At 35.9% G+C, this 18,718-nt stretch overlaps 1 protein-coding gene across 1 annotated transcript in view; it reads left to right on the forward strand.

The window, feature by feature from the left end:
- Positions 1–1,559: 1,559 nt before the first annotated feature.
- Dhc93AB (Dynein heavy chain at 93AB) overlaps positions 1,560–18,718 on the forward strand; it is a gene marked incomplete at its 5' end in the record, with an annotated part of 63,400 nt that continues 46,241 nt past the window's right edge. The window contains 8 exons of the mRNA XM_017613922.1: positions 1,560–1,712; positions 1,796–2,007; positions 2,079–2,320; positions 2,386–2,668; positions 2,739–3,004; positions 5,123–5,574; positions 11,349–12,919; positions 15,676–15,948. Coding sequence (XP_017469411.1) covers positions 1,560–1,712; positions 1,796–2,007; positions 2,079–2,320; positions 2,386–2,668; positions 2,739–3,004; positions 5,123–5,574; positions 11,349–12,919; positions 15,676–15,948 — 3,452 coding nt within the window. The remainder of the gene's footprint in view (positions 1,713–1,795; positions 2,008–2,078; positions 2,321–2,385; positions 2,669–2,738; positions 3,005–5,122; positions 5,575–11,348; positions 12,920–15,675; positions 15,949–18,718) is intronic.

Raw genomic sequence — 18,718 nt, forward strand, 5'->3', positions numbered from 1 at the left:
GGAGCTAAAAGTTGTACTCAACTTCACTCTAGGTAACCGCATCAGTTTTACTGGTACCCCAAGTTCAGAAATTACATCGTAGCTTCTCTTCGTGCTATAANGTGCGAATTCTTCTTATTATTGGCACTGCAATTATTTAGGGAGCTAAAAGTTGTACTCAACTTCACTCTAGGTAACCGCATCAGTTTTACTGGTACCCCAAGGCAGCTTTAAAATCAACGAAATTTGGGTTGTGTGTTGATTTCTTTATGTAGGGTCTACCGGTTTTGACGAACCGCGCAATGGATTTGCTGGGTCTGAAGGTCCGCGCTAGTTGGCGCAAATAGGGGGATCTCCATCCTTCTCTATAGGCAAAAATACGCCGGGTAGGTAATTAAAATTTGGATTAACAACTGCTACATGAACCCTACCAGCCCTTCGCCGTTGGCCTTGCTGTTCTCTTGTCGTCTTGGTGTAGGGAAGGTACGTAAGCTTCGTTCCTATACATTCGGTTGGGGTTCCTGCGGTTATGCCAGCTTTGTAGCTTGCGAGGACATGCAATTGTTTGATAAAGACACCCTCCCTATAGATGGCCCAGACTAGAGATGGGCATGGGACTAAATATTCAATCCCGATCACGGCCATCCCGAAATAAAATTTTCAAGTCCCGAACCCGCTCATCCCGCTGTTTTTGCCTCGTGGGTCCCGAAATCTATTACTAAGAAAAATTTACCTGTCTTTCGAATTAATTTTAAATAATAAAAAAGATCATGAAAGATCCATTTTTTTCTATGTTGTTCGTTTTCATCTCAATAAAACATAAAATAATTTTTATTTTATACAACATTTTAAGTAAGATTTTCTGAATTTGCGGCGGTTGTGGGTTTAATCGAGAGTGTCGGGAAAGGATTTTGGTCCCGTCCCGCCCGAAAAGTTTTGAAAGACCTTCCCGATACCGCCCACCCAGGCCATTTTGAAATTTGTACCGTTGGTCCCGCGGGTCCCGATATCCCGCGCCCATCTTTAGTCCAGACATTCCCTATGCATATCCATAAATCGCAGTCCTTGTGTTATATTCGACCGCACATTGCTTGCACCAAGTCAGACGTGTGCTTGCAGCCGCGTTTATTGGTGAACATACCCTGCTAACTTCAGTGAGAACTTAAACCGAAGAATTCGGTATGGCCCCACCGAAGCTCCCTCCCTTTCTGCCGTAAACCAAGGCTCACACGAACTAGTTAGCGCATTTGGCTCATATGGCCCCACCGAAGCTCCCTCCCGTTCTGCCGTGAACCAAGGCTCACACGAACTAGTTAGCGCATTTGGCTCATAGGTTGCTCTCATTGTCCAGAGTGCGCGAACGGTAACGCAAAATTTGGGATTGAGTTTAACCGTGCAACTGTAACTGAATACCCAGAAGAAAGACCTTACTAAATTGCACTGCCACCCATTGCTTTTGGCTAAGTTTAATTTTAGACTTGTTGAAGAATCTTCATACAAAAGATTTCGTTCATTTTAAATTAGATCTTTCTCCCACTTTCGATTAACAAAATTTTGTTCTTAACTATTTTAACATAAAGAAATTGCTTTCTGGAATAATCGCCTCAAAAATTTGTCCTTCATATTCGATCAATTGCGCGGTGAACGAATACGCGCTATGGCTTTAGTGCTGGAATACACCAATAGTGCATATCATCCATGCTTTCAGGGCATATTCAAGAATGTGGTAACAGGTAAACAAGCTAGATGCTGAAATTTTAAGATAAAATAAGAATATTTGCACCACTTTTTTCTGGTCACTCTTTCTACTTGCTAGCGCTGGCCGAAGCGAAAGACATAACGCTCTATCTTAACCCATTGAAGCGTCTTATACAAATGCTGGAAGAGATTGATTTTGCTGAATGCAAACCGTTACTTATACCGTTAATGTATGTGATCTGCACGATGTGGGGTAATTCACGTTATTACAGTAACTCTTCGAAGATAACGGTGTTGCTGAAACAAATCTGTAATCTAATTATACACCAGGTAATAAAGAATTTATCGGCGTACTCCGAAATATATCTGTTCCCTAAATTTGTATGTTTTCTTAATTATAGGCCAAGCGTTTTCTCGATCCCTCTTCCATATTCCACAGCGATATTGACGAAGCTATGCAACGACTCACACAATCCATACAAATCTTGAAGTTCTTTCGCGAACTTTTCGATTACTACAAAGAACATTTGGCTGAATTCTTTCCCGAGCCGGAGGAGAGACCACCGATTCTCTGGACTTTTCATCCCAATTCCGTTTTCAATCGCTTTAATGCCTTTCTGGAGCGTTTAACAACAATACAATGGTAAGTTTACCAAAAATATCTGCAAACTGTAGTTTCCTTGCACAGCTTTTTTCTTCTTTTATTAGGTTTTTCTTTACGGTGATTGAATTCTTGAAATTAGAGAAAGTTGAGATCGGTGGCCTACGCGGCCGGCAATTGAGTACACGCATCACTGCTGTCTATGTCGAGTTTAATCAGTACTTTACCGCATTCGCATCCAAGTCCTACGATGTGCTCGATCCCGACGATCATGAATTTGACGAGGATTTCAAGGACTTTCAAACACACATTTTGGAATTGGATATGAAATTGGCTGCGATTTTGTGTCAAGCATTCGATGACTGTCACAATTTGGAGAGCATGTTCAAGGTCAGCATAGTGGATGCAAGAAAGTGGAAGGTTTTGCAAAACTTTTTTATATAAATTTCATTTCTTTTAGCTTATAAATATTGTGGGCAGCGTAATCGATCGTCCAAAAATTAAGGAGCAATTTACACAGCGATATACAGAAATTGTACAAATGCTCGAAGTGGAAATGACCACCTGTGAGGATATATTCTACAAGCAACTGGATTTACAGCAAGTGAATAAAAATTTATATCCCGATTATAATTGTCCACCAGTAGCGGCTTTTATACGTTGGTGCAATCAACTGGAAGCGCGCATTAGTACGCCTGTGAAACATTTTCAAAAACTACAACACGAGTAAGTATATATTTATATTAAATTTTCTAAATTTATATCCAACACATCAGTTACGAACAAAATCAAAGTTAGACGGTGGACGGCAAAGCATTAAATCGTCTGACCGCAATTCTAACCGCATGTTTCGAAATATTCTGTCATATATCTCGGTCACGAGCCAAACGCGTGACGGTTTGGTAGAATGCTAAGTAAATAGGGGCAACATAGATATAAAAAGTGCAGTCGACAGAAGAGGTCGAGTAGCAACATTCATGTGAAAGCTTATTTCCTCATTTAACAAATATCTTTTTAAGATGTTTAGCAGATGGGTAGGGAGGGTGGAATTATATTCATCCCAAGGGAAGGGAAACTTAAAGACAAATGATTAGAGGCCGACAGTTACCTTAAAGCTTTTAGAAATAATAGTTATGTATTTACATATTAGGGAAAGATCAGTGGTCGGTAGTACTAGATATTTAGAAGCATTAGACTTTAAGGAATATACCCTGGTTGGGTCCGTGGACAGGGAGGGATCCTTCAATAATGTCCTCTCGGATACAATAAGCCGGACATTTCTAGAACGTAGCAGTCAGCGTTCCATAGTATGAGCTTGAGTTGACTCCATGAATGAGGGTAGAGTGATCAATGCGGATATTGGCACTTTCCCTTTTCTCTGGCTCCTGGCGGTGAATGAAATCCAGAGATCATTCAAAACAAAAGGAATAAAGGTTGTTGCCTATGGTGACGATATTGTAATACTTATCTCGGAAACATTCCTGCCAACGATAAGTGAACTAATCAAGCGAGCACTGGACGACTTCTCGAAGTGGGCCAATCAAAAGTGAACTGACCTTCACAAGAAAAAATAAAAGTTCCCCTGCTTTGAATTCCTCCAAATTGAATTGGGAAGGGAGTATGGAGAATAGCATTAACAAGTTTCTAACGGATTATTACATCAGTAAAAGAGCTTTTTGAAAACAATAGGAAAGGAAAATTGATGAATACACCATAGCCATTAAAAATTACTTATGGGTCAATCGAGAATATCTATACAGGTTCCGAACTGCGATTGCTATGTCTAAAGGTTATAAAGTCCATGGCTAAAACTGCAAATTTCATCTAGATAAATCTTTAACCTAAGCCACCCGAGAAATTTTTATAATGCTGCGTGTGAATTCAAAGGTTATATAAGGGCTTTACCACATAACGGTCCCTTCGATTGGGGTTTATACTTTCGCTGTTAGGTCGCCAACAACTCTTCAAAAAGCCAAATGATTACCAGGTGCAAGGTTCAAGGATACACGGTAAATGATTTGTTCTACCTTGGACCTTTNATAACGGTCCCTTCGATTGGGGTTTATACTTTCGCTGTTAGGTCGCCAACTCTTCAAAAAGCCAAATGATTACCAGGTGCAAGGTTCAAGGATACACGGTAAATGATTTGTTCTACCTTGGACCTGGAGCTACCCCATATGTGTATGTTCAAGCAGAAGTAACTTCGATAGAGAGAAATATCATTAGGCAAAAATGCCGACGTTCAAAGTTTTTGGCTTTCTGCAATATTATCAAAAGGAACCTACTTTGGCAGGAAATTCTAAATCAAAATTAAAAACTCAAGACAAACGAACTCCCTTAGTAAGTTTCCAGAAATGTACGCAAATCGGTACATAGATGAGGCAAAGATAGATAATAGAATGGTTGCAATAGGCGGATGGCTCATTGCGCTGTAAGTGGAGATGGTAAAAATCTCAACTTGGGCATTTATGGGAATCTTTTTCGATGGATAAACGACACATCTAGAGTTTTCGAAGAGTATTGAGACTATCTTCAACTCTTGGAAGCGAAAGTCGCTGCAAAAGTTAAAAGTTTAACCGTTCAGCGAAGCTTCTGTGTTGGCAAATGCACTAGCTGGCCCATGTGGCTTCGGGGTTGAGGACTTCACGATTTAAAATTCCTTGAAAATCTCTTTGACCCTTGTTTGCAACTGATTAACGAACTCCAGAATTTGGATTAAGCTTCAAAGGAGCAAGGGGAGAAGTAACTTAAAATATGAATGCAAATGTTATCGACAGGAAAATGAAAAATTGCATCCTCCTTTTCTTCAACTTTTTCCTCTATTTCCTTCTCTTTATTCCACAGTATCACCAAATCCGAGATGGCCCTTGATATCTATACACGCTACGAACGCTTGATGCGCCGTCTGGGCATACACAAAACGTGTGCTTTCGAAGAATGGAGTGAAAAGTTGCCAGAGCAAATCGAAATGAATCTAAAAGTTTCGCTCATAGCACGCGATCCCAATAGCAATTCGTTGATTTTAAATTTCAGTCCAGAGCTCTTTAGTATTCTGCGTGAGGTGCATTATTTGAAGCAAATGGCTGTGGAGGGTATACCGGAAATTGCTTTGGATTTTGCTGAGAAAAATGAAACGTTCCGCACTTATACATTGAATTTGGAGAAGACTATAGACTGGTATAACACTATACAGGAAAATAGTTCTCCGGTTGAATTGCAGCTGATCGAATCGGAAATAAAACAAATCGATGACTTGGTGGTGATTGGTGTCAACGAATTGGTATGGAATTCAGACGGTAAGTAGAAAAGAAAGGATGAAGTTTTAGTTCTTGGTAGATAATAAATATAACAAGTAAGAAAGTCTAAGTTCGGTCGGAGCCGAACATTAAATACCCGGCGCAAGTATTAAATATATGTTTTTCACCTTTCCGAAAGCTACCGCTACATGATAAACCGGGGTGTATCAATTTTGAGTAAATTAGCGTCCTTAAATTTCTGAAATTTACTATTATATGAAAAGCAGCCGTAATTTTAGTTCGATTTCAATAATTTTCAACGTTTTGCTTCTATGTGGCAAGCACAATAACCACACCGAGTTTGGTACAAATTGGTAGAACGGTTACCGAGATACATATATGTGATCACAAGTGGGCGGTGCCACGCCCATTTTTCAAAATTTTATCCTAAACATATTTCCTGGTAAAGAATTGTTGCAAGCATCAACTTTGAATAAATTAGCTTCAATAATTACTGATTTATCGAAGATTTCGTATTTCTCTAAATTACCGTTATATGGGATGTGGGCGTGGTTATTGTTTTATCAGTATTTTTCTTTTAATAAAAATATGTTGAAATAAAAGTGAAACTAAAAAATTTTTTGCCAGTGATAAAATATTACAAATTGGGGTGAAAATAATATTTTAAGAAAACATCTACCATCGCACAGTGGTTGCATTTATGTGGGGAGAGCGGCCAAAAATACTTTTAATGGACATATCGGGATAAAATTTTTACCCTAAGGTCTGTTGAGAGTAAAAACTGTAATATGTAAAAGTGGGCGGGGTTGGACACGCCCACATACAGTCATAGGAAAAAAAATAGTGACACGACATTGTGACCAGTTTCGGCTACTTTTGTTTTTTTGTTTTTGTAATGTTTATATTTTTATAAAAATACAACTCACTATCTAACAAAAATCACATAAGTCCAAATTTTGAACTTTATAAAAAAAGTAGAAAAATTCAACAAAATTCTAAAACAACACAAACCTTTTTAATAAGAACTTTTAGAAAAAATCTAGGTGTGCAGTTTTATAGCCCACTGAATTCTAGCTCAAGATAGTGCAAGTTTGAAGTGGCTAAAAATTTGCGTTGATTGTTGATAATATTTTTTTTTGTCAAACATTCTTTGAATGGAAGAAAATGCGCGACACCGTCGGGAAAAAAATTATCAAAAATCAAACCGATTTCTTAGCCACTTAAAACTTGCACTATCTTGAGCTAGAATTCAGTGGGCTATAAAACTGCTTTCATAACTTTTTTCTAAAAGTACTTATTTAAAAATTTTGGTGTTGTTTTAAAATTTTGTTGAATTTTTATATTTTTTTTACAAAGTTTGGAATTTGTTTTTTGTTAGATAGTGAGTTGTATTTTTATAAAAAAAAATAAACATTAAACAAACAAAAATAGCCGAAACTGGTCACAATGTCGTGTCCCTATTATTTTTCAAATGACTGTATGTGGGCGTGCCCAACCCCGCCCACTTTTACATATTAGAGTTTTTACTTTTAACAGACCTTAGGGTAAAAATTTTATCCCGATATGTTCGCCGACTCTTAAAGCTCAGTTAGTCAACGACGTAGCGTAAACGTAGGTTGACGTACGTAGCAGCATATCAAATTTACTGTTGATAGAGAGAGAGAGAAGCAACGGCAACGTCACCGCCATGCGGCGGTGAGTTTTCGTTAGCACGCGAATCCCATAAGATAGATTGTGTCTGCGCCAACCTACGTCAACGCTACGTCGTTGACTAACTGAGCTTTTAGTCTTTTTGAAGACTCAACAAAATCTATTTTCGGGCGCCTCGATTTGAATTGGTCGAAACTGGTCGTTGACATTTTGATGAAATGATTTCTTTCTTTTTGAGGCAATTATAATGACTTTTCAAAACTGCTGATTTTTGGGGTTTGGGTCTTTGCCAAAGCAATGCGAATTTTTTACAAACGTAATTTTTGTAACTCATACCGATCTGGCTCAAAACCCTCATATTCAATATCTTTCGCTATTATACCCAGCAAATTTTGAACTTTTTGGAATTCGTACAGAAATTTTCACGCCAAATCTCAAGAACATACAATCGAGAAAATTCGCAGTGTTAACTTGTGCCTAGAAACATTTTGAATTAGAAAATTAGATACGTAAAACAAGAATAAACATGAAAATAAAATAATGTAAAAAAAAATTTTTTTAAAAACAAGCTTTTATTTAACATGTACAATCAAAGGAATAAAATAAAGTAGTGTAACAAAATATTTTTTAGTATGAAAATTTTGTCAAAACTGCACTAAAATGAATAAAATAAAATAAGTTAAGGTCTCGTTAAAGTTACTAAAAGCCATTTAGTGAAAGGAGTTATTCAAATTCTAATGAAAATTACTAACAATTTGTACTAATTTACTTCGTTTTTCTGCGTACATACATATACATACCTAACCAATTATGCATGTACGCTGAATTCGCCGACAAGCTTTTATATTAAAACGCGTTGTATATTAAAAAGTGTTATTTTATTTTATGTACAAAATTTTGCAATAGATATTAAAATAATTCAACTTGCAATGAAAGAGAACAGAAGACTATGCAAGCAAAATGTTATTTGCTTACGTTTTGTAGAAACATACAGATGTACATACATATGTACATATAGCAGCAGTTAATTTCATTTAAAGAAATGGCGTGTCGTCCATTTCCGCTGTAGCGTATGTAAATGGAATATATTTACAGGTCTATTCTGCACGTTACCGAAGATTTTGTGACCGGAAAATTTTATTACCAAAACATGTTACCACTTCTTGTCACCGCGATTCTAGGTACGTTGGTAATGCAGTGAAAATATTCAGCAACTCAGCTATGAAGATTTGTGGAAATTCCTGTATTGCATATTTCACGGGGCAATATTTTGTTACCAGCTTATGAGATGGTAACCAAATTTATCAGTTACAAGAGAGCACAGAATGCGAAAAAGGTTTAAAAATTGACAGACACTTTAATACCAGTTATAAAATTTATGTTACCGGTGCGACATCTGGAGTCTTCTAATTGTATCTCTTTGATATGATGCCTACAACGAGATTCATATCTAGACTAGGTTGATATCTAGAATTTGCCACAAATAGCTTTGCTGCACTACCGCCGGCAGCTTTAACAATTTTATAGTGGTTTTACGTTCTTTGGCAAATTACGCTCTGTTAGCCATAAATCTTACTATTTTTTGACCGCCTTTGAATCAAGACCCCTGGACCATATAGGGAATTCATTTATATTTTAAATTACATTGTCATCGTGATTGGAACTACGCTTAAAATTTCAAGTCTCTAACTTGTCGGGAAGTTAGTTTAAAATCGATTGGAAATTTCCGCGACTTTCGCGGGATGACCAAGTTAAATAAAAGCTTATAAAACTGTAGAAAATAAAGAGCTTGGATTAGGTTATGGAATACTACGCGAGCCTCTGCAGATCAATGCATCTACACTGAACACTTTTATAATTTTAAAATATTAACAAACAATATGTAAATAAAAATATTGAGGGCCGATAGGGAAAACACACTTAAAACATTACCTGAATACTTGAAAGACGAACCAAGAAACACACAAAATCCTACTTTTCTAAAACAACGATTTCCATAGAACACAACACAAATTATCTAAAAGTTTAATGGTAGAAATAAAGTCAATACTTTTATGTACAATATCCATTGCATACAATTTTAACTCACTCGGCTTTTCACAATGTTTTAATTACGTTAAATCCAATTAAATTTTCAGCGTGCTGACGCTGTACAAATAAAATGAATAATTGATGACACTTTTGTTGCTTTTTTCAGAAACAACCGTTAGAATTAAAACAAAAAATATATGACAACATGAAGTTTGGACAAAGAACTGAAGGCAAAGCCTATTTTGGTTCAAACATTTTTACATACATTTTTTTAATTTTGTCCTATGGCAGCAACCACTGTGCATCGTTGATTGCAATTCATCAATATAAGCTTTTATTTAACGAAAAATTACACACATCAACAATCTTTGCGATTGTCAAAATTTTCAAAAATTTCACTAGCCTCACGAGCTACTGAAATTTTATTCACCTCATAGGTGTCAAAAATTTACTCGCTGCAAATTTTGTTACCGATTCACACACGCTCTTTATATGATTTTAAAATGCTGGCAGACGTCAGAAGAAAAATCTTGGCCGACGAATTGAGAGAATGAATTTACCTTGTAATGTTTTTATCATGCCTGCGCCTCTATGGTTCATATACCATCTGTCTCGGCAACTTGAAGGGATGAAAAGAGTCAATCGCGCAAAGTATGCGGCATTTTCTGGTGTTTCACTAGAAAACAAAAAGCAGTCAACGACCTCGCAGCGGCGGTTCAGGATTTAATGGTCAGCTGCACCTTGCTCAAGTTGATTCAAATGCTTTTCTGGTGGCTATCAGAATGAAATGTAAATTTAATGGCTGTAATAGGAACAAGGGACACCGCTACATTTTGTATGCTTATAACAGTTTCCAACCCTTTCAGCCCAAAGTACTATCAAGCCTTCCTAACAAAAGTAAACTGTTTCTTTTCTTGGTCGCCGAACTCCTGACGTCTCTCACGTTTATTTGAGGGCAGAAAAGGCATCACTTTCGCCGGATCAGAGCGCAACCTGCTGAGAAAAGAACACGACGCCTTGTGAAAGGGCTGAGAAAATAACATGAAAATGTGACAGCGCTAACACAAGCAGAATAAGTGCAGCCTTTTTTCGAAAAAAGAAAACGCTATTAGTGTAGCCAATGCCGGACAGTCACACAGAATGTGCTCCGACGTCTTCTCCTCTTCAAGACAAAGACAGCAATCCGTCAATAAGAAACTTGATGTTGGCTCTATTGAAAAGGTTTCTACATATCTTTCCCAGCAAAACGATAACCAAAAGTCTAGCCTGGCTAAGTCACCCTATCTCTTCACAGTTCTTACTGCGTTCTGAGTTTACCGACGTTTCGATTATGATTTTCGAATAGCGCCGACTGAGTCCCCGAAATGGGTTCAGTCCTACAAGTGTAGACGATGAGTCTTCCCTCGTCAGTTCGTCGGCGACCTGCTTACCTTCGATCACGCGAGGTACCTAGCTTAGTAACATCGTATTCCTTGCTAGTAGAGCCAACCTTTTGACGGCTTTGGCCGCGAGACTATGGAGGCATTACCCACAATATAATGAATTACAGTGCAATATAGCCCTTCTAGTAATTTGAAGTGCAGACCCCATGTTCGACCAAGAAGTCTTCGACAAGCCCAAATAGGCCGAGTGGCATTACTAAGGGTTTTGTATAGAAGGAAATTCCAACTTATTATCTTACATATCTTGGCTAACTCCAAGATATTTTACTTCGTCAAAGTATTCAACAACTGTTTCTCCACGGTTAGCCGAACCAAGGTACGGGTTATACCTTCTTTTAAGCGGTGTTCACGTGCCGCCTTTTGAGGGTTTATATAGAGGCCCTGGTTGGCACAACAGTTTGATGCCACGCGCAGAGCTGCATTTATAACGTTTGATACAGTACTACCACATTTTCAAATAACAATAATTACCAAGTCGTCCGCGTACCCAACAGCACCGCAGCCACATTCCTATAGTTTGGTTAATAGGTCATCCACCGCGAAAGACTAGATTAAAAGAGAAGGAATACCTCCCTGTGGGCATCCCCTTATGGCTCTTTTCCCTTAACTTTGTCATTAAAATATGAATCTTATATCGCAAGTTTCCAATACAATTTATAAGCTATCATCTAACACTTCTATACCCTACAGATATCACCACATATCTAAACAACCTTCGTACTCCCGTCGCGGCATTGCAAAATCGCATGCATCATACCCAAAGTAATCTAAAACAAATCAGTCAACTCATGTCTGTTTGGGCAAAACAACCGCTCTTTGAGCGTAGAGATTCTAAAAAGGATACCGTGCTTTGCATTGACGAGCGGCCAGACCGCACAGCAAAACGTTATGCGGAAATACGAGCGGCCTCTGTAGAGATACATAAATTGCTTGAGGATAATATGTTACAGTTCAATATGGAGAATAGGCAAGAAGATGAGATTTGGTTGAACTATGTGAACTTTGTGGATAATATTGTATATGAGAACATATTGAAGACGGTAGGTGTTAGCGTAGGCTATCTAGCAGAAAATATGGATGCCGACAACAATTGTGCGCCACTTTTCGAATCTCGCTTGGAATTAGTCGAGCCGAATTTAGTATTTGTGCCTTCGCTTGATCCCGCAGATCCGATGGGTTTTAACAACATGTTGATAGAGCTGATGCGCGACATAATGAAAATGGCTACGCTGATAAAGCGGTTGAAGAAAAATGAAAAACGTAATTATGGTGATATGGTTAAGGAAAACCAGGACATCATTGATATGCGTCGCGAGATTTTGAATGGCGTCGATCGCGTTATGGAGGAAGCGTCGCTCTTCTGTCGCCAATTCGAGCGTTACTCTTACCTTTGGCTCGACGATCGACAAGAATGCATGGAATATTTCCTAGAGTATGGACGCATATTGGATGTGGAGGAAATTGATTTGGTGCTGATGAAAGAACCGGGCGCACCGGAGCCATGTGCGCCCACCATCGAGGCTTTCCGCGAACAAATCGACAACTACGAATCGTTGTTTAATGAAATCGAAGATATTGCGCCATTTCAAATTTTCAATGCCTGGTTTCAAGTCGATGTGCGCCCCTTTAGACAAGCGCTGTTGAATACAGTTTGCAAGTGGGGCAATATGTTTAAAGAGCATCTGGTGAACACCGTCACGAATAATCTAATGGATTTGAGTGGTTTTATACGGAAGGCAGACGAAGGTCTGCTGCAGACTGTTAAGGAGGGCGATTACGCTGGACTCGTCAGCATTATGGCTTTTCTGATGCAGGTTAAGGAGCGCGCTGTTAAGACGGACAACATGTTCGAACCCATGCAAGAGACCATACAGCTGCTGAAATACTTCGACATGGACATACCGGAGGAGGTAAATGTTCTGCTGCAAGAGCTGCCCGAGCAATGGGTCAACACGAAGAAGATTGCGATGACCGTGAAGCAACAGGTGTCGCCCTTGCAGGCTACCGAAGTGGTGCGCATACGCAATAAGGTTGCCGAGTTTGAGACGCACACTCAGCTATTCCGGGACATCTTCAAACATTATAAATTCTTCCGATTTGATTGTCACCAGCCCTATTTGCTGATTGATCGCATAAACGATGACATACATCGGCTGGAATGCGAAATGCGCGACATACAGGAGTCGGGTAGTCTGTTCGAGGTTAATATACCCGAGTTTAAGGCATTGAAGCAATGCCGCAAGGAGTTGCGTATGTTGAAGGTAATAATTTTCTTTTCTAGTCGACGATGTATATGTACTACTATACATGTGTATATAGTTATTAAACAATTTTTTTCTGCATTGAATTTTTTCAAGTACATAATTGCGCAGTCAAAAGCTGTTACAACATTTTTTAAAAACTATTTTGTATTTTGCATGCGACAATTTGGAAAGCTTGATTTTTTTTGAATTTGAAAGATATTTGCATTTTTATGACTGGGACTTTAGACTTTACAACCTATTTCCCTAGCTACCACGACTATAGCCAAGACTGTTTTAAAAGTCGTACTTGTTAAACAACGTCCTTTTTTGAGTTGCCCTCCATTAATGAAATATTAAAATTATGTCATTGTAGCTGAGTGTATTACCGATGAGTTCGATCCTTAGTCCGAGCAACATCTAACAGCTAGGTTGGTCCTTAATATATCTACATCAACATTTTATAGGGCACTCCTTTTTAGGGGTTAGGGGGCTACCAGGGTTTGAAAACATTTATTTTTTTTTGAAATCTGATAAATTTGACATATTATTGAAACCAGAGACCGAAATAAACATTAAATATCGTTAGATTGGTATTTAGACCATGCAAAATCTTTATTTTTCGTTTTTTATTTTCAATGCATTTTTCCCTACTTGACCTTCAAATCACCTCGAACCTGACGTGATGGAGGCTAACGTACCTCGGATTGGATTCAGCGCGTTGAAACATACGCAAATATGGAAAATATGCCGTAAGTTTTTTTTGTGATCCTGTGTAATTGGTATATTTGGAGTTTTATTTTTTTGGCCTAATTAATTGTTATTGTGTGATTTTTGTTNATTTAGACCATGCAAAATCTTTATTTTTCGTTTTTTATTTTCAATGCATTTTTCCCTACTTGACCTTCAAATCACCTCGAACCTGACGTGATGGAGGCTAACGTACCTCGGATTGGATTCAGCGCGTTGAAACATACGCAAATATGGAAAATATGCCGCAAGTTTTCTTTTTTTGTGATCCTGTGTAATTGGTATATTTAGAGTTTTATTTTTTTTGGCCTAATTAATTGTTATTGTGTGATTTTTGTTTTTTTTTGGTCAAAAATAATCGCCTTTTTGCATCTTTATTTTTTGATTATTTTTAACCGTTATGATGAAGGCTGCGTTTTTGTAACCTATTTAAATCTTTTGTGATGTTAAAAATTAAATTTTAAAATAACGGTTATAATGGGACCGAAAAAGTCAAAATCGAAAACGACAAAAAATCGATTGAAAACATTAGAATTCGAAAGAAAAGAGAAATCCAGCTTTAACGGTAAAATTATCATTATTATTATAAAGATCATAACCGTTACCGTGCCTGATTAAAACCCATTCATATAAATTCATAAACTCACTGAGTTATANATTTAAATCTTTTGTGATGTTAAAAATTAAATTTTAAAATAACGGTTATAATGGGACCGAAAAAGTCAAAATCGAAAACAACGACAAAAAATTGATTGAAAACATTAGAATTCGAAAGAAAAGAGAAATCCAGCNAATTTTAAAATAACGGTTATAATGGGACCGAAAAAGTCAAAATCGAAAACGACAAAAAATCGATTGAAAACATTAGAATTCGAAAGAAAAGAGAAATCCAGCTTTAACGGTAAAATTATCATTATTATTATAAAGATCATAACCGTTACCGTGCCTGATTAAAACCCATTCATATAAATTCATAAACTCACTGAGTTATAGCTGGTCAAGGTCAATGTTTTTTATTTTTTATTTTTGCGATAAAAAAAAAAATATATATATATTTTCAAACCCTGGTGGCGATCCCAAGTTTTTTCTTTAAATTTAGAATAGGGGTGCCCCATTATGTTAATATTTTAAGAACCACTCCAATACACATCATTTTTATATGTGGAAACTCTATTCGGGAATTCATCTGAATAAAAGCGTTTTCTAATATATTAGATAGGGTTGCCATCTATAAAAACAATCCACAATTAATAACTTAATTATGGGATATATTTNTATAGCTGGTCAAGGTCAATGTTTTTTATTTTTTATTTTTGCGATAAAAAAAAAAATATATATATATTTTCAAACCCTGGTGGCGATCCCAAGTTTTTTCTTTAAATTTAGAATAGGGGTGCCCCATTATGTTAATATTTTAAGAACCACTCCAATGCACATCATTTTTATATGTGGAAACTCTATTCGGGAATTCATCTGAATAAAAGCGTTTTCTAATATTTTAGATAGGGTTGCCATCTATAAAAACAATCCACAATTAATAACTTAATTATGGGATATATTCAACTGAGGGGGTACCACAAGGACGCTTAGCTAACGTTTCAGTAGCAAAACTTATCAGCACACTAACCAGGTATTGGCTAGTTGCGTGTGAGGTTAAATTTCAAACTTTATCGCAATGGTGTGTCAGGATATTTTTTGCCTATGGACAGGAAACAGGTTGTTTAGTCAAAGATCTCTGGCAACTCTCCATGTATTGTTTTGTATTTTGAAGTATTTTGTTAAAGAAAATAGTTTTATACAAAAAAAAAAAAAAAACAGGTAATACGCAGAATGGACCATCTCATAATCAACAAAACAATTTTTTTGATGTTTCAACAGATCCCAGCAAAGTGGCAGCATTTTTGTAAACCTATATGTATTCAAAATCTTTTTTATAACCGCACTTATTTCAAATACTATTATAAATAAGACACTTTTTTCTTGTTGTATGCAAGTAGCTAATCAAATCTTTCACACTTCTCAACCAGCAACTTTGGGATTATGTATACATCGTACAGACCTGCATCGAAGATTGGAAGACAACACCTTGGCGCAAAGTTGATGTTGAAAATATGGATATTGAGTGCAAAAAATTTGCCAAAGATATACGTCTACTAGACAAAGAGATGCGCGCCTGGGATACATTTGTTAATTTAGAATCAACCGTAAAGAATATGTTGACTTCGCTGAGAGCTGTGGGCGAATTACAAAATCCAGCTATACGCGAACGTCACTGGAATCAGCTAATGAATTCCACTAAGGTTAATTTGCTTTACATAGTTACGCTCACTGTGATCTCATTTAAGTACTCATACACTTTGTAAATATGTACTGATCGTTTAAATGATATTTTTTTTTACTTCTCGAGCACGTGCGCTGCTCTCCCAGGGAAACTTGTAAATATTAATGTACCTATTAAAAACAAAACTCTAGAGAGAGGCGCACGCCTTGTACAGTCACGATTTTCTATATAATTTTACTTTTTAAAATTTTTTTCGAAGATAAATTACTTGTAAATACGTATTTTAGATTGCATGTATACGAGGGAGTGTGTGTGTGTTTTTTAACTTATAATATTTCTGCAGTAAAACTAAATATGTGGAAGCTGATGGTAAATAGGATTTCTTCGCGCCAAGAAATCTGTGACTTACTATAGTAGAAATGGCTATTTTGCCCCCGACTTTTTGTTAAAACATGGTGCCTTACTACCAAAATGACCTTTTGGTCACTGTCGTAAAGTCAATAATAATCTGAGCATCCTTAGCATGGTGGACTAAGGCTACACAAAGAAATTCAAACACTAAGCTAGCAGGGCAATTCTGGCAGCTGTCCTGAAAGTTCTTTACAGTCTTTTGAAATGCGAATTGAAAGAACTGCTAGCGAGGAGGTTTTAGCGTTATGCTCTTCGTCTTTGAGCAATAGTTTGTTTTTATTTATTTATTTAAATTAAGAAAACAAAAAAAAAGTGTAATAAGCCACAATAACATTGACAAAAAAAATTCTTTCTCTTCTTAAAACAATAAAAATTGATAAATAAAAGAAAATTAAATTAAAAAATTAAAATAAAGCAAAAATAAATAAAAGATATATATTTTATTATTTAATTGAAAAAATACTATATTAGAAAAAGAAAAAACTAACAAATAAGAAGAAAATAGTACTTAATAATTAAATATTAAAAAAAAATATTTTTTACAACAAAATTTAAAAGTTTAAAGAAATTTAAATTAAAAGAGAAAAAATAATAAAATAAGACCATAAAAATTAAATTAAATAAAAAAATATATTTTTCTTTTTAAAACAATAAGATAAAAAATTTAAAACAAAACTAGATTAACGAGAAAAAACCAACTAAATAAAGAGAAAAATAAAATAAGTTCCTAAAAACCAAATGAAATTAAAAAATATTTTTTTTCTTTTTTAAACAATGAATTCTAAAATGTAAAAGAAAATTAAACTTGAAACAAAAAAAAATCTTTAAAAAAGAAAGTATTAAATAAGTGCCAAAAAATTAAATGAAATAAAAATATTATTCTTTTTAAAACAATAACATCGCAATATTAAAGATAATTAAAATGAGAAAGAAAAAATTTATTAAAAAAGAACTACATAAAACAACTTTCCAAAAATTAAATTAAATAAAAAATTTTAAACAATGAAATCTAAATATTAAATTAAAAAAAAAAAAAGGCGTGCGTACACATGATAGAAGTGAAACTTCTTTAAAAGGGTACCTACTCACGAAAATGGATGTGTAAACATATGTTTCCGGTTCGGCAAACCATTAGGTGATTGAGTTACATACATAGGTTTGGTTAGAAATCAAACAATAATTTCATTTCATCTTATTAATTTTCTGATATACATATAATTTATTTATTAATTTTCCGGTAACACCACCTTATATGAATTCGCGCTTCTAGCATCCATAGGACCGGGTTGTAATGGAAGTAATTGTATGTTTAACAAATAAATGAAAATGTTTATAATGCAATCAATAGATCCTTACCAATTCGCCATTACCAAGGCACTAAGTAACGTACGCAATTTTGTTTGCAAAATGCATTTATTTAAGTTGAAAGAAGACAAATTCCTTTGTTCGGCATTTATTCTTACTCGCTTTGTATCTTCCAAGGCGAATTCATATATTCTTATCACGAAATCATATATTCATGTGGTAGCAAGAGTATAAAAATATAAAAATACCTTATAAATTAAAAGCACNGTTGAAAGAAGACAAATTCCTTTGTTCGGCATTTATTCTTACTCGCTTTGTATCTTCCAAGGCGAATTCATATATTCTTATCACGAATTCATATATTCATGTGGTAGCAAGAGTATAAAAATATAAAAATACCTTATAAATTAAAAGCACAAGTATCACATGTATGCGTAGTCCAATTCACGAAATCTTTTCATCGATCTGAGTAAAAAATAAGTGCATAAACTCTATTTCGCGTTAATTGTAATCAGGAAATGGTGTTCATTCATTCAGTTTCTACTCAACCGCATGAAATGCTTTCATGAATTGGCCTACGCATAATGGTAGTAAATGACAGAACGAATTACAACAAACACATCCTTTTGACATAATGCAAGCCGAAAACGTTGGTTCAAATCAATCCGCAATCAAGTTGGACGTTTTGCCCACAAACATTGCAATTTTGCGAGCAGTCTCATTGTAAAATCTCATTTTTACAATTTCATAGTTTCGGCTTACATTTATAAAATTCAACGAAAGCACGTACCTATTTCGGATGAGTTATCCATTTTCGGTTATTTAGTGTACAAAATAAACGCTAATTAAATGAGTTTGTACGACATGGCCATTAATGTAGCGATAAGCTGTACAACTTGCCAGAAAATCCAAAATTTTTTATCTTTCGTACAACCAAGACATAAATTTATTCAACAGACCCACAAACGGCGCAATCTAGAGCAAAACAACACCAAGTTGAACCAACGGTCGCTACGTTTATGGATTTCTTTAAGAAACATAGGGCGAAAATTTCAACTGCTCTTGTAACACTA

The sequence above is a fragment of the Rhagoletis zephyria genome, unplaced genomic scaffold (genome assembly GCF_001687245.7).
Source record: "Rhagoletis zephyria isolate East Lansing unplaced genomic scaffold, Rhagoletis_zephyria_1.1 Rzeph_scaffold_00734, whole genome shotgun sequence".
NCBI lineage: Eukaryota > Metazoa > Arthropoda > Insecta > Diptera > Tephritidae > Rhagoletis > Rhagoletis zephyria.